A 25,863-nucleotide genomic window follows, 5' to 3' on the forward strand; every position below is an offset into this window, starting at 1 on the left:
ACTGACAGCCAGCAGACGTCCAGCCAATCCCGGGAGTCTCCGCCCACTAGTCGAGGGACAGTGAGATTCGCTCAGCCAATCACGCAGAGACTGACACTTGTGCTGCTAATCCAATAAAATGGCCCCGCCCACTTTGCGTACAGTGATATTCTGCAAATTAAGACCCCCCCCCCCCCCCCAGCTGCCATCTTAACTGCTGGCAAGTCAGCTGCTGCCTGTACCTTGCCCTTCTCGTGACGCATGAGGCGCGACGAGTGAGCACTGTGTAAGGTTAGGCCAGGGCAGCTGCCCTTTACAATCAGATGGTTAATGATTATACCCATAGTACAACTGGATACTGGAAAGGGCTGATCATTAACCCTTACGGCACTTACAGATACATGGAGCTTCCCTTTAAGATTGGACATTGGGGTGCAGGAGAGGGCTTATATCAGCTTATCAGTCTATAAAAGGGCTGAGCAACCTCCAGCTGTTGCGAAACTACAACTTCCAGCATGCATACTTGCTGTTATTCCCAGAACTCCCATAGAAATGAATGGAGCATGCTGGAAATTGTAGTTTCACAACAGCTGGCGACCCGAAGGTTGCTGACCTCGGCTCTAGGTAAATTGCAAGGAATCGGTGAAGCCAAAAAGTAATTTCTAATGAATTTTGATCAGATATGCCATAAATGACCACCTGAACCCTCAGTTACCCCAAATTCCTCGCACACTCAGAGAGGTGTGAAAATAGCCCACTGACCCCCCCCCTACGCAGCCTGAGAATGGTATCATTTCAGATGGTGATGGAGGGTCGAGCACATCCATTCTTAGGATATAGGGGGGGGAAGGGGGGGGCGCAGTCTGATTTATATCAATAATTATAGCTTATTAATTCTAAATTATATAAATAATTCCTTCCTTTTATCTGGAATCAATATATGATATGATAGATGCCAGATTACCGGACCTACTGTATATAGAGCTAATTGTCCTCCTAGGGGTCCATATTTCAGTCTGCAAAATACAGAACCTTCCGCGTGCCCTCCGTCTTAGGGCTCATGTACACGACCGTATATGTATTTTGCGGTACGCATTCTGTATTTTGCGGAACGGAACAGCCAGTCCCTAATAGAACTGTCCTATCCCAGTCCATATTGTGGACAATAATAGGACTAAATTTTTGCGTAACGGAAATACGGACATAAGGAAACGGAATGCACATAAAGTAACTTCCGTTTTTGTTTTTTTGCGGACCCATTGAAATGAATGGTTCTGCATATGGTCCGCAAAAAAACCCGTAATGGACACAGAAAGAAAATACGTTCGTGTGCATGAGGCCATCATTAGAAAGGGCACAGGGAAGATTAGGACTTCTTCTATTAGGCCTCTTGCACACAAACGTATTTTCTTTGTGTCTGTTCCGTTTTTTTTGTGGACCGTATGCGGAAGCATTCACTTCAATGGGTCCGAAAAAACCCCCCAAAAAAACGGACATTACTCCGTGTGCATTCCGTTTGTCCGTATTTCCGTTCCGCAAAAAAAATAGAACATGTCCTATTATTGTCCACATTACGGGCAAGGATAGGACGGTTCTATTAGGGGCCGGCTGTTCCGTTCCGCAAAATACAGAATGCACACGGATGTCATTCGTTTTTTTTTTTTTTTGTGGACCGCAAAATACATACGGTCGTGTGCAAGAGGCTTTATTCTGCAGAGCAGCCGGAGGGATCGTCGAAAAGTGCAGGTGTGTGCACGGCCCCATAGAAATGAATGGGTCAGCGCACATGGAGGAGAAGCCTACGTTGGGCTCTAGGTTCTTGTGATTGGTGGGGGCCCTAGTGGAAGGAAACCCACTAATCTAAGTTCAGGGGGGTCCCGAGTGGTATGGGGTCCCTGTTAATATCTGTGGAGGTCTTGGCAGTAAGACCCCCCCCCCCCCCCCCCCCCCCCCTATTCTGTGGATAGGGGATAACTTGTAAAAACTGGGATATCCCTTTAAGGCCTCTTTCACGGATCCATTGTTCCGTTTTTTTTGTTCCCGTTTCTCCGTTCCGTTTTTCCGTATGCCGTATACAGTAATTACATAGAAAAAATTGGGCTGGGCATAACATTTTCAATAGATAGTTCCGCAAAAACGGAACGGATACGGAAGACATACGGATGCATTTCCGTATGTGTTCCTTTTTTTTTTGCGGACCCATTGACTTGAATGGAGCCACGGAACGTGATTTGCGGGCAATAATGGGACATGTTCTATCTTTCAACAGAATGAAAATACGGAAATGGAATGCATACGGAGTACATTCCATTTATTTTGTGGAACCATTGAAATGAATGGTTCCGTATACGGAACGCAAAAAACGGTCCGTAAACGGAAAAATAAACGGTTGTGTGAAAAAGGCCTAAGTCTACAGGAGCGCCATCCATTGCTAAGCAGCAGTGAAAAAAGGGAATCCAAACGAGAAGAAAAAAACCAAAAACGGACCAAGGGACGTAAAAACCCGACACACAGAAACCCCCTCGGACATTCAGATAGAAAACAGTCTTATTGGAAATGCAAAAAAAAAAGGTAAGGCCTAATAGGGTGAGAGACCCTCAAAGGACAGTGCGATGCTCTTCAGGTGGGTTTCTTAGGGTGGATTCAGACAGCGCAGTTGTGGTAGTGGTTAAAACTAATGCTTCACTTTTAAAAAACCGCCATCGCACTGAAAACCGCCTGCGTCTTTTGTTCTGATGCAGTTTTAATCCGCCCATAGGAAGCCGTTGGTTGGCCAGGTCCAGTAGGAGGACGGCTGGTACAGATCCGAAAGTGCATCCATATTGAAACCAGCCTTTTTCTGAATTGGTTTTCTGCTCAGAATTTTCCATTTGCAGTTCTCTGCAATAAACAGGAGTCTGTCCGGCCATACTGGGAGTTGTAGTTCTACATCAGCTAGAGGGCCCCTGGTCTACAGCAGCATGCTGGGAGTTGTAGTTCTACATCAGCTACAGGGCCCCTGCTCTACAGCAGCATGCTGGGAGTTGTAGTTCTACATCAGCTAGTGACTAGTACTCCAGTAAGTACACGTGACTCCAATACTCTGAGTCTCCTAGACGTGGAAGGAAAATTCAAGTCCTGACCGGGCCCGGACTGCTGAGGACAAGTCCGCTCCCCTCCAGCACGTGAGTCTAAACGCCGCCATTCGTTTTCAGCTATTATTGGGAGCCGCCATTTACCAGATTATTCTGGATTATTAGAAAGAAGAAGATGAAATGTACTTCGGAGCCTGCAGTAAACCGCAAACATAAAAACTGCCTCTGATCACATGATCATCATTTATTCTGTGACGTTCCTCTGTTATTCCTCCCAGAAATATTGAATAAACCGACAGGTGTCACCTATCTCCTTGCCGTGTCCTTACCCTGCCTGGCACAGCTTGCACTGATTGGGCAACTGTGCAGTAAGTGGGGGACACAAGCTGGTAAATTATTTATAAACTTCTAGGGGGAATAAGAGCGGAACAGCCCAACACAGAGCTGTAAGAATACACACTCCAGAATTGTTATTACATGGGGAATACAGCTATTTACCAAAACAGACGTCAGGAGAGGCGACCGGTTCCCATTAAAACCAGGGAGCTCGGCAGCTGATCGGCAGGGGTTCCGGGAGTCGGATCCCCATCATTCTCTCAATCTTCTGAATATAGGCCAATGTGAAATCCCAGAAAACGCCTTTAAATACACTGACGACTAGCTCCGCAGGGTCTTAGCGGCTTTGATACCATCACAGAAATTTAAACAGCTATTGAGCGCCAAAAAATAAAATAATTTTTTTTGCCTAAAGACTTATTCACACGGTGCAGTCAAATTCCGTTTTCAGGTTGTGATTCCCACAAAACATAGCGGTTTTTGTGAAACCTCAGCAAAATCCATTGCATTTTGCCATAATTTCACAGTATGAACCCAGAAGTAGACAGCACTGTGTGAATAGACCCCTAAAGTACACACAAAAAAAAACATTTCTTCCTAAAATTAGAGGAAAAGAAAAAAAAAAGACCTACCTGAGGAAATGTCCAAGGGTCACCTGTTCTGGGTGTCGGATCCATTACATGGTCTGTAGGAGCCGTCACCCAGCTTTCCACAGCTTCTGAATGGCGTATAAATTCTACTTTACTACGGAAGAGGACGCCAGAAGATCACTACACTAAGGGCTCATGCACGCGAACGTATTTTATTTTCGTGTCCGTTCCGTTTTTTTTTTTTGCGGATTGTTTGTGGAACAATTCATTACAATGGGTCTGCAAAAAAAAAAAAAAAAACGGACGTTACTCCGTGTGCATTCCGTTTCCCTAAAAGAATAGAACATGTCCTATTATTCTCCGCATCACGGACAAGGATAAGACTGTTCTATAAGGGGCCGGCTGTTCCGTTCTGCAAAATACGGACATTTGTATTTTTCTGCGGACAGCAAAATACATACGGTCATGTGCATGAGCCCTAAAGGGGTATTCCTGCAGTTCCACGCGAAGCTAAACCAGCACTGCAGCCCCTTCATTTTCAGGACTGGATGGGGTCCCAGAATTTTATTTTTTGTTCTTGTTTGTACATTTCCAAGTCAATGTCCACCTTTTTTTAACCTCAATAAGTCCACAATTATGTGCTTATTCATTTCTTAATATATCTTTATAGCAGTCTCTAAATTACCTGAAGCCACCACTAGGGGGAGCTTAAGAAATGACAGTCCTGTTTATACACTAAACCATATAGTAAAATAGCTCCCTCTAGTGGTGGCTGCCGGCAGCGTTTTGCAATATAATTCTGTGCAGGGGATTTGGAGCTCTGTAATTAATCAGTACAGAATTTTGGGCCTAGAACAAGCACGGTGGACGTTTACTTTAAGGCCTCATGCACACGGCCATATGGCTTTTTCAGTGTTTTGCGGGCCGTTTTTAACAGATCCGTTTTTTGTTTCAGTAGCGTTTCCAGTTCCGTTTTTCCTTATGGCATATACAGTAATTACATAGAAAAAAATTGGGCTGGGCATAAAATTTCCAATAGATGGTTCCGCAAAAACGGAACGGATACGGAAGACATACGGAGTACATTCCGTATGTGTTCCGTTTTTTTTTTTGCCGACCCATTGACTTGAATAGAGCCACGGAATGTGATGGCGTCCGTGTGCGTTCCGCAATTTGCGGAACGGCACGGACAGCCATTAATATAACTGCCTATTCTTGTCCGCAAAACGGACAGGTTATATATTTTTTGTGGACCACGGAACGGAGCAACGGAGGCGGACAGCACACGGAGTGCTGTCCGCATCTTTTGCGGCCCAACTCAAGTGAATGGCTCCGCATCCGAGCCGCAAAAACTGCGGTTCGTATGCGGAACAAAACAACGGCCGTGTGCATGAGGCCTAAGTAACGCATACTGAACACAAAAGACGTTCATGTGCATGAGCCCTAAGGGTCACCTAATTTAATGGCAAAACCTCTAAAAGTTAAGTACAAAACCATAATCAAAGTCGTCTTTTTTTTTAACTCTTTATTAGTCACTTTTCATAATTTGTTTCAACCAAAAGACGATAATACACAGCAGTCTAGTAACCCATGAAAATGTTTACACCCTTAATGCTCCCCGATGACTTATTTTTTTTTTTGTTTAATTTTTATTTATTTTTTTTTTACAAGTTTTGCTTTTACATCTCAAAAATAAGTCTGCGGTAATTAGCAGTTCGTTATCCACCCCACTCACAGACGGAATTTGAATGTTCCTTCCGATGAGGCTGCCAGGGGGAGGGTGGGCAAGAGATGAGGTGTGGGGGGGGGGGGGTCTGAAGAAGGTTTTAACGTACTGGAACGGGGGCGGGAATTAGATGATTTTGCAGTAGGGAGCCCCAAAAGAAAAAAACTAAAATAAAAACACAGAGTACCAACATGTGGCAAATAAAATGTCTGCCCAAGTATTAGGAGACTGCCTGCTAGAGGCCACACCGGGACTGCGGGGGCAAAGGGGGCAGGAGTTTGTCTTTTTGTATCTTGCCGCTGCTGCTTTTGTTCTTTAACGAATGATCCGAGCTCATTTCACCGGCGAAACCGTTTCTACAGGCCTGCGGCCTAACGGCAGAGAGGGGCGGGCGGATCATTCCCAGCTAGGGCCTCCCGTGAGAACGTCGGAGCTGCCGTCACCCCCGTCCCCCTTATTATTTACAGAATAATTTCATTTGAGGGGCGACGCCGCTTTTCCCGTCCCCTTAGCAGGCCCAGCAAAATCTACAAATGATTAAGAAATTAGCAGCTGCAACTAACGAAAAAATTAAAAAATAATATATATATTTATATAAATCAGATACTGTATAGTCAGCTCCTTTACATCTGTGCATCCTACCTACTGAAAGTCACGGCTTCAGTACCACAAATCTACAGAGATCCAGGACAGGCCACCTCTGTAGCGTTCACTACTTCCCTGCCCTATGACCCGATGCAACCTGCGGGAGGCGCTGTAACCTGGACACAGCTCATTGCAAGAGATTAACAGTAGTAATTTACAAAGAAGTTACTATCAGGTGCCGAGCGGCAGATTCAGGGGGGGGGGCTTAAAGTTTAGGCTGCAGAACTAGCACTTTTTTTGGAGGGGCATTAAGTATCCGGAAGAATGAAGGGAGCGGCGATTCGTTCCTCGGATTAGGATGTTTATTCTAAAAACAAGAGCTTCTCTCCGTTCTAGAGAGAGAGGTGAAGAAAGGAGCCTGGAAGGCGTCTGAGTGGGAACATGTCTGCAGGAATGTACAGAGGAGAAAATGTGGGGGGGGGGGGGGGGGGGAGAAGAACACAAAAAAAAAAAAATAATCCCATGAGATCCGGCCTGGGAAAATCAGCTCTTATTCCCGGGCGGGAAGGGTTGGAGGAGGCCAGGCTGCTCCCTCTTGCGTTGAGGAGGAGAGAGGCAGCAGTGTCCTTGCCTTGTGTTCATTGCTTCACTCGGTTGCAGAATGTCCCTCAACCTTTTCAGCTACCCCAAGGCCCAAAGTGCAATCGTTGGCAATCCAAGGGCATTGGCTCCAGCCCAGAGTTCCTTCATCTTGGGTGGGGAGGGTGAGAGGAGACGCAGCGCCGTCTTATTGCCAGGACTGAGGAGGGAAGTTGCTCACTTCGGCAAGGTCCTGCATAGCCGAGCCCTTATGGTTGTAGGTCAGCTTGATCCGCATACGCAGCTGTTGCTGCAGGGAACAAAAAAAAGAAAAAATAAGTTCATATATAAAACAGGAAAGAGAACATTAATTATTGGCGCCTTCATTGTTTACTTCCAGTCGTGTTCATGTGACAGGCACGCGGGTGCAGTCCCCTTGTCATGCAACAAGCCATGCAGCCACGTTTCCGTCACATGGCCAGGACAGATTCTTTCATCCATAGGAGCTAAACAATGTAGTTTCCTACTGATGACAGCAAGCAAAGATCTTAAAAACGGCACCAAACATACAAAAAATGCATACGTTTTCATTAGACAAAGGCCTCATGCACACGGCCGTTCCGTGCATTGGGGACCACAATTGCGGTCTGCATCCGTGATGTGGGGTGCAAACGGCCGGCGGCCGTGGATTGCCGAACCGCAGTTTGCGGGCCGCAATACGGCCACGCCCAACGGCCGCGTGCATGAGGCCATAGAATAAGCCTCATTTTCTAAGACAGTCACACCCCTTTAACCCCTCCCTGACGCAGCAATTTTCCATTTTTGCTTCACGCTTCCCGGAGCCATAACTTTTTTTTATTTTTCCCATTCACCTAGCCGTAGGAGAGCTCATTTTTCGCAGGACAAGTTGGACTTTCTAATGCCACCATTTAATATTACATAGGATGTTGTGGAAAGCAGGGAAAAAAATAAAAAATATTTGAACGGGGTGGAATTGGGGGGGGGGGGGGGAAACGAAATTCCCGCCACTGTTTTTTTTCACTATGCAATAAAACTGGCTTGTGCCCTTTATTCTCCAGGTCAGTATGAATCTAGCGATACCACATATGTATAGTTTTTCTTGCGTTTTAATACTGTAGAATTTTTATATATTTTTTCCCAAAACATTTTTTTACTTTTTGTAAAATTCCCAAGTGAACCACAACTTGCAATCCTCAGATAACTGTAACTTTACTCCTGATGGATGCATTCACATGACCACAAGTTCTGGATCTGCATCCATTCAGCAATTTTGCAGAACGGGTGCGGACCAATTCATTTTAAAAGATGGGCCCGCATCCGTAGTTTTGCTCTGCGGCCCTGCAAAAAAGATAGAGCATGTCCAGACAATAGGCAAAATGCGGAACGCACGCAGCCGGTATCTGTGTTTAGCGAATCCACAATTTGCTGACCGCAAACCACATCCTGTCGTGTGAATTTTCCCTTATTCTGTACAGAAGTCACTATATGCCAGTTCAGTGCTGCCACCTTCTGGCCTGAACTGGGATAGACTAATAATGAGCTCATTACTACAACAGGGCGCTTTGCCAGATCTCTGCTGGGGTAAAAGCGCACCTGACCCAGAAGGGTGCGTTTCCGGGTTTTTAGCCTTCTCAGACGCAGTGGTCACATTTGAGCATCTGAGTAGTTAAATGTCCACAGCCGGCATATGAAACAGCAGGCACCCGCACCGCAGCTAAGGTCAGCAACCAGAGGCAGAAATCCGCTGAGTGTTTTAGGCGGATTGTGGATATTTGCTGCAATTGTAAAAAGTTGCATCTTTTCCACCCACAATTGCGCAGCTTAAACGCCACAGCATATCGCTCCCTGTGTGAATTGCTATTGTGTGCGCACATTTACCTTTTGGGGGTTGAGAACTTTAATGACCTGCGTGACACTACCAGCATTGAAGGGTGGAAGGACATTACTGCTCGGGGATAGGAGCTGAAGCTGGAACGTCTGAAAGTAAAAACAGATCAGTGATCGTTCTTGGCCTCGGGCCTAAAAACTGAAAATACACAGGCAATGACAATACTGTCCAACTGCTGCAACCGCAGAAGGGCTACCTTTGGTACAGCCGCCTGGAACACGTAGTCGGTCATCTCGCCGTCTGTGCTGTTGTACGCTTGAGTTGTAATCACAGTCACACTGGCGTTTGTGCTGGACCGCTCAAAGCTGAAGTCTATTTTCAGGCCGTTCTTGTTGTAAGCAGTGATGGGTGGAATACCTAGAGAGATGGGAGGAATAGTCATTGGTGGGGGGGTCGAGTACTGATAAAGGGGCAGAAGCGACCAGCGGAGCTCTGTGACGGTCCGCTCGTTAGAGAGCGGTGTATGGATTTATAGAAGGTCTATGCACTTTCTATGAATCTGTACACTGATTGCTTGGAGAGCTGTGCGAAAATGAAGAGGCGTTGCGCAACGCTCAGGTAATCTCCTCCGCACCTCAAAAATGTCACACGTCAGAAGTTTGCCAAAATGATGGGCACCTTTTAATATTTCAATACAGAAGGAGAGGGGACTTTGTACTGACCTGATATTTCGTTGAAGAGAGGTTGGCCTGACAGTCCATCTAGTAAGAGCTGGGGTGCAGGCATCTGAGGGACAGGTGCTGGAGGAGCTGATCGAATAGAAGTAAAATAAAGACTATTATTAGGGATTGTCCAGATTAGCAAAACATGGCTGCTCTCCAAAAACAGTGCCCCAACTGTCCACAGGTTGTGTGCGGCATTACAACTCCGTTTGCTTCACTTCAGTGGAGCCGAGCTACAATCCCACACAACCTGTGACGTTTCTGTGTTCTACCCAAATCAGTGAAAAATTTCCACATTTCAACCAAAAAGCTATTAGCATTTTAACTCCCTGACGATATAAGCTGCACATGTACGGCAGATGTTGTCTCTTTAAAGATTATGTCCGCTCCACTCCACTTTCACACAGCAGACCCCTGTCTGATCGGCGATAACACCGATTGCAGACATTGATGCTGTGAACAATTCTGACCACGGCATCTGAGGCAGCTTTCCCGGGGAGCGTTGTGCGCCCAGGGCCCGAACGGCTTACCCGCACTGAGCTCTGGCGTTTTTTAAAGCATGGATGTCCATATACACGGGAACCCGGCCTTATACATCCGACTGCTGGATTGGATTCGGCTAGGATCAGGCAAGAAAGCTTTCCTAAGGCCCAAGCCACAAAGGCAGCTTTTGTGGCAGTTTGCGGAGCCAAAGCCAGAAGTGGATCCAAGCGAATGAGATAGGTAAACGAAGAACTTCTGCTGCCACCTGCTGGATCCACTCTGCACTGACAACTGAATATTAGATTGGCGGGGAACAGACTCTCGGCACCCCAGACGATCAGCTGCGGCCTCCTCACAGCTTCCCAAGCACAGCGCCGTCCATTGTATAGTGGCACTTTATGTGGTAATAACTTTGGAACACTTATTTATCCAAGCCATTCAGAGGGATTGTTTTCTCGTGACACATTGTACTTCATGATGGTCATAAATTTGAGTCAATATATTTCACATTTCCCAAATTTACCAGAAATTTAGAAAAATTCACAATTTTCTAGATTTCCATTTCTCTGCTTTTAAAACAGAAAGTGATACCTCATAAAATATTTATTACTTTCCCAATATGTCTCCTTTATGTTTGTATCATTTTGTAAATGTCATTTTATTTTTTAGGACGTTAGAAGGCTTAGAATTTTTGAAGAAATTCTTAATTTTTAAGAAAATTTCCAAAACCCACTTTTTAAGGACCAGTTCAAGTCTGAAGTCACTTTGTGCGACTTACATAGTAGAAACCACCCATAAACGGCCCCATTTTAGAAACTACACCCCTCAAGTTACTCAAAACTGATTTTACTAACTTTGTTAACCCTTTAGGTGTTCTACAAGAATTAAAGGAAAATGGAGATGAAATTTCTAAATTTCACTTTTTTGGCAGATTTTCCATTTTAATCCATTTTTTTCTTTCACACATCGAGGGTTAGGGTACTTTCACACTAGCGTTATTCTTTTCCAGTATTGAGTTCAGTCCTAGGGGCTCAATACCGGAAAAGAACTGATCGGTTATATCCTAATGCATTCTGAATGGAGAGCATTCCGTTCAGTATGTATTAGGAGGTCTTCAGTTCAGTCACTGAACGGCGTTTTGGACGGAGAAAATACCAAAGCATGTTGCAGTATTATCTCCGTCCAAAATTCCGGAACACATGCCGGAATGGCGGATCCGTCATAAATTTCCATTGAAATGTATTAGTGCCGGATCCGGCATTAAAATTACCGCATTGACGGATCCACTATTCCGGTCTGCACATGCGCAGACCTTTAAAAATGTGGGGGGGGGGGAAATAGAAACGGATCCGTTTGTCCGTATGACTGTCCGTTTGTATACAGATTGACGGAACTGCCTGCCGAAAGTGTGAAAGTAGCCTTAACAGCCAAACAAAACTCAATATTTATTACCCTGATTCTGCAGTTTACAGAAACACCCCACATGTGGTCATAAACTGATGTAAGGGCACAAGGCAGGGCGCAGAAGAAAAGGAGCGCCCTATGGTTTTTGGAAGCCAGATTTTTCTAGACTGGTTTTTAGATGTCATGTCCCATTTAACGCTCCCCTGATGCACCCTTACAGTAGAAACTCCCAAAAAGTGACCCCATTTTGGAAACTAAAGAATAAGGTGCCAGTTTTATTGGCACATATGATTTTTATTTGCTCTATATTACGGTTTTTGTGAGGCAAGGTAACCAAAAAATGGCTGTTTTGGCACCGTTTTTACTTTTTACAACATTCATCTGATAGGGCAGATCAAGTGCTTTTTTTTTTTTTATAGAGCAGGTTGTTACGGACGCAATGATATCAGATATGTCTACTTTCTTTGTTTCAGTTTTACATAATAAAGCATTTAAAAAAAAATAATTATGTTTTTGTGTAACTATTTTCTGAACGCCTTATTTATTTTTCTGCCGATCGTCTTGTGCAGGGGCTCGTTTTTTGCAGGAAGAGTTGACGTTTTTATTGCTACCATTTTTGGGTATATACGATTTTTTTGATCATTCATTATTACACTTTATTGGGCAAGGTGACCAAAAAATGTTGTTGTTTTGGCACAGTTTTTATTTATTTTTACAGCGTTCACCTGAGCGGTTAGGTCATGTGATATTTTTATAGAGCAGATCGTTACGGACGTGGCAATACCTAATATGTATACTTTTTCTTATTTATTTAAGTTTTACACAATAATAGCATTTCTGAAACAACAAAAAAAAATGATGTTTTAGGGTCTCCATAGTCTGAGAGCCATAGCTTTAAAGCTTTTTTATTTTTTGGACCGATTGTCTTAGGTAGGGTCTCATTTTTTGTGGGATGAGGTAACGGTTTGATTAGTACTATTTTGGGGGCATACATCTTTTTGATCGCTTGGTGTTGCAATTTTTGTGATGTAAGGTGAAAAAAAAAATGGCTTTTTTTGGCACTGTTTTAAAAATTTTTTTAGTGTTCAGCTGAGGAGTCAGGTCATGTGATATTTTGATAGAGCAGGCTGTTACGGAAGCGGCAATACCTAATATGAATCCTTTTTTTTTTTATTCACTTTAACACATTAATAGCATATTTAAAACTAAAAAATTATGTTTTAATGTCTCCATGTTCTGCCAGCTATAGTTTTGTTTTTTGTTTGTTTTTTTAGCGATTTTCTTATGTAGGGGCTAATTTTTTTGCGGGATGAGGTGACGGTTTTATGGGTACCATTTTGTGTGACATTTGTGCTTTTTTGATCGCTTGGTGTTGCACTTTTTGTGATGTAAGGTGACAAAAATGACTTTTTTTTACACAGTTTTTATTTATTTTTTTATGGTGTTTCTCAGACGGGGTGGATCATGTGATATATTTATAAAGTCGGTCGTTACGGACGCGGTGATACCTAATATGTGTGATGTTTTATTATAAAATCAGGGGAAAGGGGCTTTTTTTTTTTTTTTTACTTGAAGCTATTATTTTTTTATAAAAAAAATGCATCGGCTGTTAGTGTATTACAGGTTGCCTAGGAGACGAGCCTGGGGCTGGACAGGTTGCCTAGGAGACGAGCCTGGGGCTGGACAGGTTGCCTAGGAGACGAGCCTGGGGCTGGACAGGTTGCCTAGGAGACGAGCCTGGGGCTGGACAGGTTGCCTAGGAGACGAGCCTGGGGCTGGACAGGTTGCCTAGGAGACGAGCCTGGGGCTGGACAGGTTGCCTAGGAGACGAGCCTGGGGCTGGACAGGTTGCCTAGGAGACGAGCCTGGGGCTGGACAGGTTGCCTAGGAGACGAGCCTGGGGCTGGACAGGTTGCCTAGGAGACGAGCCTGGGGCTGGACAGGTTGCCTAGGAGATGAGCCTGGGGCTGGACAGGTTGCCTAGGAGACGAGCCTGGGGCTGGACAGGTTGCCTAGGAGACGAGCCTGGGGCTGGACAGGTTGCCTAGGAGACGAGCCTGGGGCTGGACAGGTTGCCTAGGAGACGAGCCTGGGGCTGGACAGGTTGCCTAGGAGACGAGCCTGGGGCTGGACAGGTTGCCTAGGAGACGAGCCTGGGGCTGGACAGGTTGCCTAGGAGACGAGTGCACCGCTCCTGATCACCATCACGTAATAGTACGTCAAAATGAGGCAAGTCACTCATATGTCGGGAAGGGGTTAAAAAAATCATTGACGTCACTCTCTGAAACCCCTTTAGCACAGTCATCCCCTAATCAAACACTGACCTCCAAGATTTAGATCGCCCAGTAAATCTAGAAGTTCTCCTCCCACAGTGGACTGTTTCGGAGGTGGTGCAGTGGGTATAACCAGCTGAATGTCATTTCCTCCTAATAGATCTAATAAATCGTTGGCCTGTGAAGAAAAGATAAAACAGATGTATTCTTGAAAACAGAAATCTCCCTGAGTCCGAATGACTCAGCAGCAGCTGGAATTTTATCACCAGATGTTCACATTTTTAGCAACGTCTGCATTTTAGCAACAGTATAGAAAACATATCCATTGGTACAGGTATTGTAAAATATTGCAGTCCTGCCACATGCAGACCCACAGAGAGCGTGTCCCGTGTGGACGTACCCGATCTTTCTGCCATCCAGAAGCATCTGCCACATATTAATTACAGCGCCTCTCTGCCTCATTGGTCCAGAGGCACCAAGTAGTCATGGCTGCAAAGCTTTTCAGTACACAAGTGTAGTGACTGACCACAAAGTGCCCCCATCCAATCAGTCTGAGAGCTACTGTAATTAGGATACAGCTTAAAGGGAGTCCCATCAGCTTTTTTTTTCATTTCAAAATTGCTGCCAAAAAGGTAGAAAGGTGAGAAGTAAAGCGGCTTTAAACATACCTTGGTGTTCATGCTTCTTGCATGACCATGGAGAAGTTCTAACGCTCCCGGCATCGTGATTGCAAGTGCGTTGGAGACAGTTCCTAAAAGTACAGTGTCCTGGACAGGAGAGAACTGACCGTAGACCCTACAGGGAAATTTCCCAGTGGGCCGATAACCAGGGATACATCAGAGCCCTCCTCACGGCCGCCAGCCAGGTACATAATGATCTGAGGCTCTGAGCCTTGATAAATCATAGGAGCATCAGTTACTTATGCAGCTGGCAGGTGCTCTCCTGAATTCAACTGTATCGTCATCATCAGGATGGTAATACAGTGGAATACTGCAGCAGGAGCTGCACTGTGGTATCTGGTTCTGCTGGGGCAGTATATTGCGCTGCACTGTGGTATTTGGTTCTGCTGGGGCGGTATATTGTGCTGCACTGTGGTATATGGTTCTGCTGGGGCGGTATATTGTGCTGCACTGTGGTATCTGGTTCTGCTGGGGCAATATATTGTGCTCCACTGTGGTATCTGGTTCTGCTGGGGCAGTATATTGTGCTGCACTGTGGTATCTGGTTCTGCTGGGGCAGTATATTGTGCTGCACTGTGGTATTTGGTTCTGCTGGGGCGGTATATTGTGCTGCACTGTAGTATTTGGTTCTGCTGGAGCAGTATATTGTGCTGCACTGTGGTATTTGGTTCTGCTGGGGCGGTATATTGTGCTGCACTGTGGTATCTTGTTCTGCTGGGGCGGTATATTGTGCTGCACTGTGGTATTTGGTTCTGCTGGGGTGGTATATTGTGCTGCACTGTGGTATATGGTTCTGCTGGGGCGGTATATTGTGCTGCACTGTGGTATATGGTTCTGCTGGGGCGGTATATTGTGCTGCACTGTGGTATATGGTTCTGCTGGGGCGGTATATTGTGCTGCACTGTGGTATATGGTTCTGCTGGAGCGGTATATTGTGCTGCACTGTGGTATTTGGTTCTGCTGGGGCGGTATATTGTGCTGCACTGTGGTATATGGTTCTGCTGGGGCGGTATATTGTGCTGCACTGTGGTATATGGTTCTGCTGGGGCGGTATATTGTGCTGCACTGTGGTATATGGTTCTGCTGGGGCGGTATATTGTGCTGCACTGTGGTATATGGTTCTGCTGGGGCGGTATATTGTGCTGCACTGTGGTATATGGTTCTGCTGGGGCGGTATATTGTGCTGCACTGTGGTATATGGTTCTGCTGGGGCGGTATATTGTGCTGCACTGTGGTATATGGTTCTGCTGGGGCGGTATATTGTGCTGCACTGTGGTATCTGGTTCTGCTGGGGCAGTATATTGTGCTGTACTGTGGTATCTGGTTCTGCTGGGGCAATATATTGTGCTCCACTGTGGTATCTGGTTCTGCTGGGGCAGTATATTGTGCTGCACTGTGGTATTTGGTTCTGCTGGGGCGGTATATTGTGCTGCACTGTGGTATCTGGTTCTGCTGGGGCGGTATATTGTGCTGCACTGTGGTATATGGTTCTGCTGGGGCGGTATATTGTGCTGCACTGTGGTATCTGGTTCTGCTGGGGCGGTATATTGTGCAGCACTGTGGTATATGGTTCTGCTGGGGCGGTATATTGTGCTGCACTGTGGTATATGGTTCTGCTGGGGCAGTATATTGTGCAGCACTGTGGTATCTGGTTCTGCTGGGGCGGTATATTGTGCTGCACTGTGGTATCTGGTTCTGCTGGGGCAGTATATTGTGCTGTACTGTGGTATCTGGTTCTGCTGGGGCGGTATATTGTGCTGCACTGTGGTATTTGGTTCTGCTGGGGCAGTATATTGTGCTGTACTGTGGTATCTGGTTCTGCTGGGGCAGTATATTGTGCTGTACTGTGGTATCTGGTTCTGCTGGGGCAGTATATTGTGCTGTACTGTGGTATCTGGTTCTGCTGGGGCAGTATATTGTGCTGTACTGTGGTATCTGGTTCTGCTGGGGCAGTATATTGTGCTGTACTGTGGTATCTGGTTCTGCTGGGGCGGTATATTGTGCTGCACTGTGGTATCTGGTTCTGCTGGGGCAGTATATTGTGCTGTACTGTGGTATCTGGTTCTGCTGGGGCAGTATATTGTGCTGTACTGTGGTATCTGGTTCTGCTGGGGCAGTATATTGTGCTGTACTGTGGTATCTGGTTCTGCTGGGGCAGTATATTGTGCTGTACTGTGGTATCTGGTTCTGCTGGGGCGGTATATTGTGCTGCACTGTGGTATCTGGTTCTGCTGGGGCAGTATATTGTGCTGTACTGTGGTATCTGGTTCTGCTGGGGCAGTATATTGTGCTGCACTGTGGTATCTGGTTCTGCTGGGGTGGTATATTGTGCTGCACTGTGGTATCTGGTTCTGCTGGGGCAGTATATTGTGCTGCACTGTGGTATCTGGTTCTGCTGGGGCAGTATATTGTGTTGCACTGTGGTATCTGGTTCTGCTGGGGCAGTATTTTGCGCTGCACTGTGGTATTGCTGGCTCCACCTACTTATATTGGCCCGACCTTCTGTCAATTTAGAACATGCGGAAACTTTTAGTTTTTTCTTTTTCCCAGGGCCACTTTTAGTTCCCAGTCGGACCCTGGTTCTGGGCTCTCTGCACTGAAGGCGACCCCCAACCCTCGTCTCCTAATCTTAGTGACAGCTGTAACAGTCCTCTGATGCTAGAACTGAGGTGAGACATTGGGAAGAGCTCAGGACGCTGCACATGAAGGGACATCAGCTCCCTCCTGAGATATATTTAAATAGCTTGACCCCTCACCTACTCATCTCCGTCAGGAGGTTTAAGTAGTCAAAACTGCTGACAAACTCCTTTTAAGCAATACCTGCACCGAGAGACAATCTGTTGGTTTTGGAACCACATGAAGTCGGACAAGCTCCTCATTTGATTTTGGAATAGAGCTGGGATTTCTGTAAATGCAGTGTCTCCTCCACTGCAGGCGGCTGTCGGGAAGGAAGGGTAAAAGGGCCTCTAGTTCTAAGGAAAGAAAAGCTCAGCCCCTTACCAAAATGATGCAAGAATCCGGTCATTTTCAGATACTGTCCCAAAACGCAAGCGCCACAGTTTGATAGTAGAGCTTCCATGTCACAACTCATTAAGTTGTTGGAAGAATAGAGGCTGGTGACAAATATCGCTACGATATGCAAAAAATATCCAAAATGTGGCAGCGATAGGAAAGCATTGTGCCACCTTGACTCCTATAGGCTTTCTACAAAGGCACGGTCAGAGTCAATGGGCACAAAACGTTAAAGGAAAGTGACAAGAGCCATCTAGATTGGGCATTAAAGGCGTTGTCTGGGTTCAGAGCTGAAGCTAGACATAACCCCTTCTTCACCTATTCAGCCCCTATGAGTGGAGCATTGTAGCATTTCATGCTCAGATGCTCCCCCTTGCCTTGCGCAGGGCAAGGGCTTTTTCTACAGAACCGGTAATGTACCGGGCTTCTGATGGGCACGATAGGCGGAGGTTTCCACCTAGCAGTGACGTCACTAATGGAGAGTCTTTAGCACTAAGTGCTAAAGACCGGCCGTTAGTGCCGGTGATGTCTCCGGGAACGCTGCTAGCAGTTTAAAAAATATAAAAAAAAACAGCCCTTGCCCTGCGCGATGCATTTCATGCTCTGATGCTTCACTCATAGGGGCTGAACGGGTGAAGAAGGGGCTATGTCCAACCCCTTTAAGCAAATAATTGCAACCAGACATCCCACATAAGAATGAATGCTTCCGTTGTGGTAAAATGAACTAGCTAACCCTCATAGACTTAGCACCGCTGTTAGATACCTGGCTGGCTGGCGGTTGAGTAGACGGAACTGGTTTGGTATCTATGATTCCAGGTTCCGCTTCACCATTCGTTTGCGCTACGTCTGTTGGTCCATTGGTCATGGTCTTCTCCATTACAGGCATCCTCTCCAGAAGTGCAGGCCTAGAAGGCATCAGATGTTAGAATTGCTCATGAAGTAATCAAGGCAGCAGTTCTCACAGATGGGGTCGGTCTTCTCACCTCATGTGGTCATACTTCTTGAATAAAGCATTATATTCCACAGCTCTTTGCTGAAGCTCCACATCAATGCTGCTCCCATAGATAGAAACCACCTTCTTAATGCGGCTGCAAGGAACCAAGAGGACTTGGTGAGAAAACAGTTTGACGAAAGCCAAAATCATGGTTCTCGTGCAGCTCGGATCCAGGTGAAGCCCATCATCTAGCCTTGTACTTACTTGACAGTGTTACTGAACCTAGTTGAGTTTTTCATAATGGCCGTCAGTGCAAAGCCTCGTGTAACTGATGCGGACATGTTAGAAATAAGAACATTCTCTAGAATATCCAGAACCTCGTCTTCTGTGACCTGTTCAGAAAAGAAAGCTCATTAAAATATTGCATCAATTGCCTAAACGACTCGCCTGCATCGTGCAGGTAACTGCATTCGTACCTGTATAGGTTCCTCCTCTTCACATTGGCCCGATACCAGCAGGTCTCCATACTCTCCTATACACCACGAGGCCACCTGGACCAGAGGTTGCTGTGAGAGAGAACAAAACTGAACAGACGTCCAGTATAAAATACATGGAAAGCAGTGCCACTTAGTGGTCGCACAAAGAACTGCATGTGCTAAAGAGTGAAGAATAAAAAAAACGTAGCGCCCAATTTGCGGCTGCGTCATTCCACACTCAATGTCACACTGGGCAGGAGAGCAAAACTGGAAGGACACTTTAGGCCGGGGTACACGAAAGATCTAATATGTATGGGGACCACCTGGGTAAACTGTTTAAAGGTTTTCTAAGAGATGCTATCTTTGAGGACCTCAATGAAAATAAGCAAATAACGCCATATCAGCATGGCTTCATGAGGGACCGGTCATGTCAAACTAATTTAAAGGGGTATTCCCATCTCAGACAATGAGGGCGTATAGCTAGGATATGCCACCATTGTTTGATAGGTGCGGGTCCCACCTACACCGAGAACGAAGCGGAGAGCGCTGTGGCTGGAGGACCCCGGATTTCCCGGGGTCCGTCCACCACCAAGCGCTGCTCCCATAGAAGTGAATGGGAGCGCACCACGCATGCGCGGCCCATGCTGCCATTCATTTCTATGGAGCAGGACACATAGAAATGAATGGAGGGCGGCTGCGCATGCGCAGTGCGCCCTCTGTTCATTTCCCGGCTCCGTTCTCATTGTAAGTGCGGTTCCCAGCGGTGGGACCCGCACCTATCAGACAATGGGGGCATATCCTAACGATATGCCCCCATTGTCTGAGATGGGAAAACCCCTTTAATCAGTTTCTATGAGGAGGTAAGTTCTAGACTTGACCGCGGTGAATCAATGGATGTCGTGTATCTGGACTTCTCCAAAGCATTTGACACTGTACTACATAAAAGGTTAGTATATAAAATGAGAATGTTCGGACTGGGAGAAAACGTCTGTATGTGGGTAAGTAACTGGCTCAACGATAGAAAACAAAGGGTGGTTATTACCGGTACACACTCAGATTGGGTCACTGTCACTAGTGGGGTACCTCAGGGGTCAGTATTGGGCCCTATTCTCTTCAATATATTAATGATCTTATAGAAGGCTTGCACAGTAAAATATCAATTTTTGCAGATGACACTAAACTGTGTAAAGTAATTAACACTACAGAGGACAGTATACTGTATATATACTACAGAGGACAGTGTACTGTATATATACTACAGAGGACAGTGTACTGTATATATACTACAGAGGACAGTATACTGCTACAGAGGGATCTGGATAGATTGGAGGCTTGGGCTGAGTAGTGGCAGATGAGGTTTAACACTGACAAATGTAAGGTTATGCACATGGGAAGGAATAATGCAAGTCACCCGTACATACTAAATGGTAAAACACTCGGTAACACTGACATGGAAAAGGACCTAGGAATTTTGGTGAACAGCAAACTAAGCTGCAAAAACCAGTGTCAGGCAGCTGCTGCCAAGGACAGTAAGATAATGGGTTGCATCAAAAGGGGCATAGATGCCGGTGATGAGAACATAGTCCTACCACTTTACACATCACTAGTCAGACCACACATGGAGTACTGTGTACAGTTCTGGGCTCCTGTGAACAAGGCAGACATAGCAGAGCTGGAGAGGGTCCAGAGGAGGGCAACTAAAGTAATAGCTGTAATGAAGGAACTACAGTACCCTGAAAGATTATCAACATTAGGGTTATTCACTTTAGAAAAAAGACGACTGAGGGAAGATCTAATTACTATGTATAAATATATCAGGGGTCAGTACAGAGATCACTCCCATCATCTATTTATCACCAGGACTGTGACGAGGGGACATCCTCTGCGTCTGGAGGGAAGAAGGTTTGTACACAAACATAGAAGAGGATTCTTTACGGTAAGAGCAGTGAGACTATGGAGCTCTCTGCCTGAGGAGGTGGTGATGGGGAGTTCACTAAAAGAATTCAAGAGGGGCCTGGATGTATTTCTGGAGTGTAATAATATTACAGGCTATAGCTACTAGTGAGGGGTCGTTGATCCAGGGAGTTAATCTGATGCCTGATTGGAGTCGGGAAGGAATTTTTTTTCCCCCTAAAGTGAGGAAAATTGTCTTCTACCTCACAGGGTCTTTTTGCCTTCCTCTGGATCAACTTGCAAAATAACAGTCCGAACTGGAAGGACAGATGTCTTTTTTCGGCCTTATAAACTATGTTACTATCCTCTGACCACAGATGTTGGGAAAGGATCGGGCACACTGGGTTTCAACATGCCCGATCCTTTGTTCCCAGAAGAGATACAGTAAGCTGCCCCCAGGGGTGCCCGGCAGCGGCGTATTCCTCTCTCCCACTGAGGTGCACGCTCAGGCTGGACCCTCTGAATGCTTATTTGCAGCTTCCAGAAACTCCAAAACAAAAACTTATTATATTCCAAGAAACGTCATTTGATAAGTTCAGAAACAAATCCATGTTTATGCTTCCCGCAAATCTCCCTTTTCCTGTCCTCATGATTGAAGTGGACTAATGCTTGTGCAGAAGCAATACAGTGGCAGCCAGTGGAGGGATTGTGGCCACTTACCTGGGAGATATCATCCAGAATAGCTTTATAGAGTTTCTGTACAGTGTATTCATGCATCTCATTGCTATTAGTGATCAGCTGAATTAAATTGGGTACTGCATCATCCCGCACGTAGCTTCCAGCCTAGAAATACAGATTAACAATCAGATTAGTGAACTGTTTCCCAAACAGAACTGATCTTCTATCTGTAGTTCCTTTTGATAATAAAAAATGGAATGAGGACAGTAATGAAGACAAAATTAAAGGGGTATTCCTATGTTAGACAAATGTCTGATCAATGCGGGTTCCCTCTATGGAACCTGCTCCTAAACAGAGTGGGGTGCTCCCCCAACCCCATCCCTCCTGGTGATGTAGCCGATGGCTGGAAACGAATGGAGAGGTGACCATGCATGTTCACGGCACGCTCTAATTCTAGCACGTTACAGAACCTCTTTCATGACTCCTGTAAAATTTAAGGAAAATCGCTCTGCTTATGGACGGTCCCTTCTCCATTAATTCTCCGCCTTGAAGCTACAGCCGCCTCTCTTGATGAGAAAGGTTGGGGGACCCCGTTCTCAACAGATGTGGGGAAAGGCATCTACGGCATATTATATGGATGTGCCGTATACGTCCAAGATGGCAATAACCATTTAAAATTAACCCTGTTTTCTGATACTTACAGTAGTGAGGACTCTCATAATTGTGTCTATGTGCCACCGCTTTGAAGGAGCATATCTATAAGAAATAGGAATTAAAAAGTCAAATCTGCAGCATTATGTGCAGCCACGGTGGCTGGTGGAGGTCTCTGTCCCAGTCACTCAGACATTACTCACTTCTCTGCTGCTAAGAAGATGCCTGATGCACAATCCGCTTTGAATTCTGGTTCACAGGAGTCGAGGAAATAAAGCAGCTCCTTCATCATACCCCGGATGTTGTTGCCGTTCACTAATGCAAAGCTAAGCTCCATGGCTCGCCTACAATGCAAGGGTTTTTACAGAACGGAGTCAGAAATGTACTGAAAAAACACGCTGCAAATACCGTATACGTCACAGCTGGGGAGGCAGTCAGATTATTGGTGTCAGCAGTGAAGCTCAGACGATGGATCACTCAGTAATCATCATATGGCCGTCCCAGAACACGGCACACAGGTCACTGACATAACGCCAGGCGACTGGACCGGACATCTACGTATGGGACATCCAATGCAATCAGCTATTCTTACCTCTTAATGGAGACGTCCAGGTCCTTCAGACAGTCGACAATGGTGCTGCGGTGTCTCTGGACTGCATTGTGATCCGTCTGTACAGTTTTAAGTAGGGATGTCAAAGCAACATAGCTGTAATGAAAAACAAACAAGATACTGAGGTGATCACAACCATGTGCATGCTTTCCGTTACCTGCTGCAAGCCTCATGATTCCCACAGTGAATATGAAAACATACAAAATTACTCACCGAATATTCTTGTCGTTATTTAATAAGAACCGTCCCAGAATATTAATTGCTAAAACCTGTAGGGAAAAAAAAAAAAAAAAAATAATAATAATAATAATAATAATAATAATAATAATAAGATGGCGCAATATTGTCCCAGTCAATTTTCTAATTCGGTACATTGTGAAAGGAGTATTTACATATTGTAAAGTGATTGTGTCACTTTATAATCAGTGGGAGCTCGACCTCCTGGACCCCCAATGATGCCGTCTTTCCCCTTCATTCTTCGGATCGGGAGGGTCCTAGAGGTCAGACTGCCACTGATCAGAAAGTCATGTCATATCTTTGTGAAAAAACCCTTAAAAAGCCATTCTAATCTCATCAGCGTAAACGTTCTTGATTGGATCATTTGGTGACTGTTCACATGCAGCTGAGCTGCTGCAGAAATTTCAGCTACTGGCCGTTCATCCCAATGAGGTGTGCAGAATCCATGCGCTTGCTGCAGACACCACCACATTCACACGTATGGAACAGATTTTCACAGTAAATTCTGCAACAAATATTCTTCATGTGAAGGATCCAGCTGAGGTCATTTTCACGGCAACTGCCTCCAGTAAAATTGCCGTTTCTAGACTGGATTCACACGTCTGTGTCATGGCCTGACTGAGGGTTTAAAAGGGGTCATCCAGGAATTTGATATTGATGGCATATCCTCAGGATAGGTCATCAATTTAAAGATTGGTGGCTGTTTGAGGAGGCCAGAAGCTCCAGTGAGCGCTACTGCTCATCAAACACAGCGCCGTACATTGGATGGTGGCTGTGCTTGGTATTACAGCTCAACCCCATTCACTCGAATGGGACTGAGCTGTGCCTAGGCCATGTGACCGATGAACGTGACATCACTGGCCTAGGAAGAGGACTGGGGCCTCTTCATACAGCTTATCGGCGGGTTGCTGGCTGTCGGACCCCCACAAATCTGATATTGATGACCTAAACTGAAGATAGGACACCAGTATTAACCCCTTTAACTAACCTGAACTCGCTGCATCATACATCATGCGAGTTAAACCCAGGGTCAGGCTGTGACATATCCGAGCAATACAGACATATGATACATCCAGTGTGAATCCAGCCTGCGACAATATGATGCATTTACTCTGATCAGGGCCAAAGAGGAATGATCTTTTTTTTGGGTGAATTTACAAAAGACATGAAGCTTTTTTTAGTAATGGGGAGATACAGAAATCGCATTATTAAGTAACTACTAAGCAGCAAGACACAAGGAATACAATCTCATCCCAAATCCTCCAGCTCCCTCTTTAAACTGTTTACATCATCCCTGTGAGACACAGCAGGAGGACAGCCTGGAGAGAGAGCGGGGCTGCCTAACACAAAACAGCGCAGGACCGGCTGCAGCAGTGTGACCTGAGACTAAGCATCACCACTGGATAATGTGTCCGGAGGAAGTGTCAGAAATGCAGCAGTGACTTCCGAGATACACACCCGCAGGCCACTTTCTGATTTTATGTCCATGATAGTTAAGACCGTTTCATACAGAATGGCGTTGCCAACATTTTTGCTGGTTTCTGTGTTTGTTGCAACCTGGAAAAGATAGCAGTGCAGTATTAGGCAGATGTAGTCAGTAGATCCTGCACACTACTACTCGCACCATTCGTGGTCACCATTAGCAATTACTAGTTGTACATCTTCAGGCATTGATTAAAGTGACCAGCAGAAAACATGTGCTGGTGAGAAGATCCTGACATTTTCTGGTGAGATCCGCTGACATTCTTGTGTTTAGGACCGGCCAGACTATACGTGCTTCAAAGCAAACAAGTGGCACGCTCCGACTTTGAAAATTCCTTTTATATAAAGGCATTGACGTGCCACATGTTTTCTAGGAAGTACAAGTGGATGATTTGAGAGGGTCCTACGTGCATGCATGAGTCAGGGACTATTTGCTTCTCGTTACTTTTTATATTGCATGTAAGTCCAGCCAGACTATGTCCCAACTTTTCCAGTTGGAGGAAGCAAGGGTCAGACATACTCTTTGTAACCTATGTGATTCTTTCCCAAGAGATAAGCCATGCCAGATGTGTGCCAGCTGCTTCTCTCAGTACCCCACGGAAAAAGCACGCACTTGTGGCTAAGCCGAATGTGCAGGTTTATGGTGTAGTTTGCCTTCTGTAATACTATAACTAAAGTACAACTATGCACCTGCGCCAAGATGTCATTCATCGCTTCACTTGAGTCATCGTCATTTCGACCAAGAATCCTGAGAAGTCGGAGTATCCGGACCTAAAAGACAATAATAATAAAATGTCATCAGGACGGATCATCCTCAGGATAGGCCATCACTGGCAGATCAGCAGTGGTCCAACACACCACCAATTTCCGTAGCTGGAAGTCAGCGCCTGGACTACATAGCATCATCAGCCTCAGGGCTCATGCACACAACCGTATTTTCTTTCCGTGTCCGTTCCGTTTGTGGAACCATTAATTTCAATGGGTCCGCAAAAAAAACAAAAACCTGAAGTTATTCCGTGCGCAAAACATTTTCCCATAATAAAAATAAACAAAAAACACTCAAACAATTAAAATATAAATGTATTTATCCCGTACGGGAAAAAAAATAAATAAAAATAATGGCAGATTCACAGTTTTGTCATTGCAAAAAATGGCACACACACTCCAAATCTGTATCAATAAAAACTACACATAATCCCACAAAAAAAGAAGCCCTTAAACAGTTCCACAGGTTTGCTGGCAATGCACAGCAAAAACAGTTTTTTTTTTAAGGTTTGTTTTTTTAAGTATTAAAACACAAGAGAAACAAAATAAGGTATCATTGTAATTGTTCTGACCCGGAGAATGAAGGGAACAAGTCAGTTTTACTGCATAGGGAATGTTATCAAAACAAAAACGCATAAAAATGGCGAAATGTAATTTATTTATTTTTTATTCCACCCCATTTGGAATATTTTTTTCTTATCAGCTTCCCACGACATTGTATGCAATATTGCATGGAGGCGTTAGAAAGTACAACTTGTTTTGCCAATAATAAGCTCTCATACGGCTATGTGAATGGAAAAATCAAGTTACGGTTCCAGGAAGGAAGTGATGCAAAAAAACAAAAA

The 25,863-nt window shown here is 45.3% G+C and overlaps 1 protein-coding gene across 2 annotated transcripts in view; it reads right to left on the reverse strand.

The window, feature by feature from the left end:
• Positions 1–5,980: 5,980 nt before the first annotated feature.
• AP1G1 (adaptor related protein complex 1 subunit gamma 1) overlaps positions 5,981–25,863 on the reverse strand; it is a 58,450-nt gene continuing 38,567 nt past the window's right edge. The window contains exons 10-25 of one of the 2 annotated variants that reach the window (XM_040410163.1): positions 24,944–25,024; positions 24,230–24,328; positions 22,748–22,803; positions 22,517–22,630; positions 22,128–22,268; positions 21,975–22,029; positions 21,316–21,438; positions 18,703–18,792; positions 18,491–18,618; positions 18,276–18,380; positions 18,056–18,197; positions 13,652–13,778; positions 9,441–9,527; positions 8,975–9,135; positions 8,769–8,867; positions 5,981–7,179 (exon numbers count right to left, since the gene is read on the reverse strand). In XM_040410163.1, coding sequence (XP_040266097.1) covers positions 7,078–7,179; positions 8,769–8,867; positions 8,975–9,135; positions 9,441–9,527; positions 13,652–13,778; positions 18,056–18,197; positions 18,276–18,380; positions 18,491–18,618; positions 18,703–18,792; positions 21,316–21,438; positions 21,975–22,029; positions 22,128–22,268; positions 22,517–22,630; positions 22,748–22,803; positions 24,230–24,328; positions 24,944–25,024 — 1,710 coding nt within the window. In that variant the 3' untranslated portion in view covers positions 5,981–7,077. The remainder of the gene's footprint in view (positions 7,180–8,768; positions 8,868–8,974; positions 9,136–9,440; positions 9,528–13,651; positions 13,779–18,055; positions 18,198–18,275; positions 18,381–18,490; positions 18,619–18,702; positions 18,793–21,315; positions 21,439–21,974; positions 22,030–22,127; positions 22,269–22,516; positions 22,631–22,747; positions 22,804–24,229; positions 24,329–24,943; positions 25,025–25,863) is intronic. The other variant, XM_040410164.1, reaches the window with a different exon arrangement.

Source organism: Bufo bufo, chromosome 10 (assembly GCF_905171765.1).
Source record: "Bufo bufo chromosome 10, aBufBuf1.1, whole genome shotgun sequence".
NCBI lineage: Eukaryota > Metazoa > Chordata > Amphibia > Anura > Bufonidae > Bufo > Bufo bufo.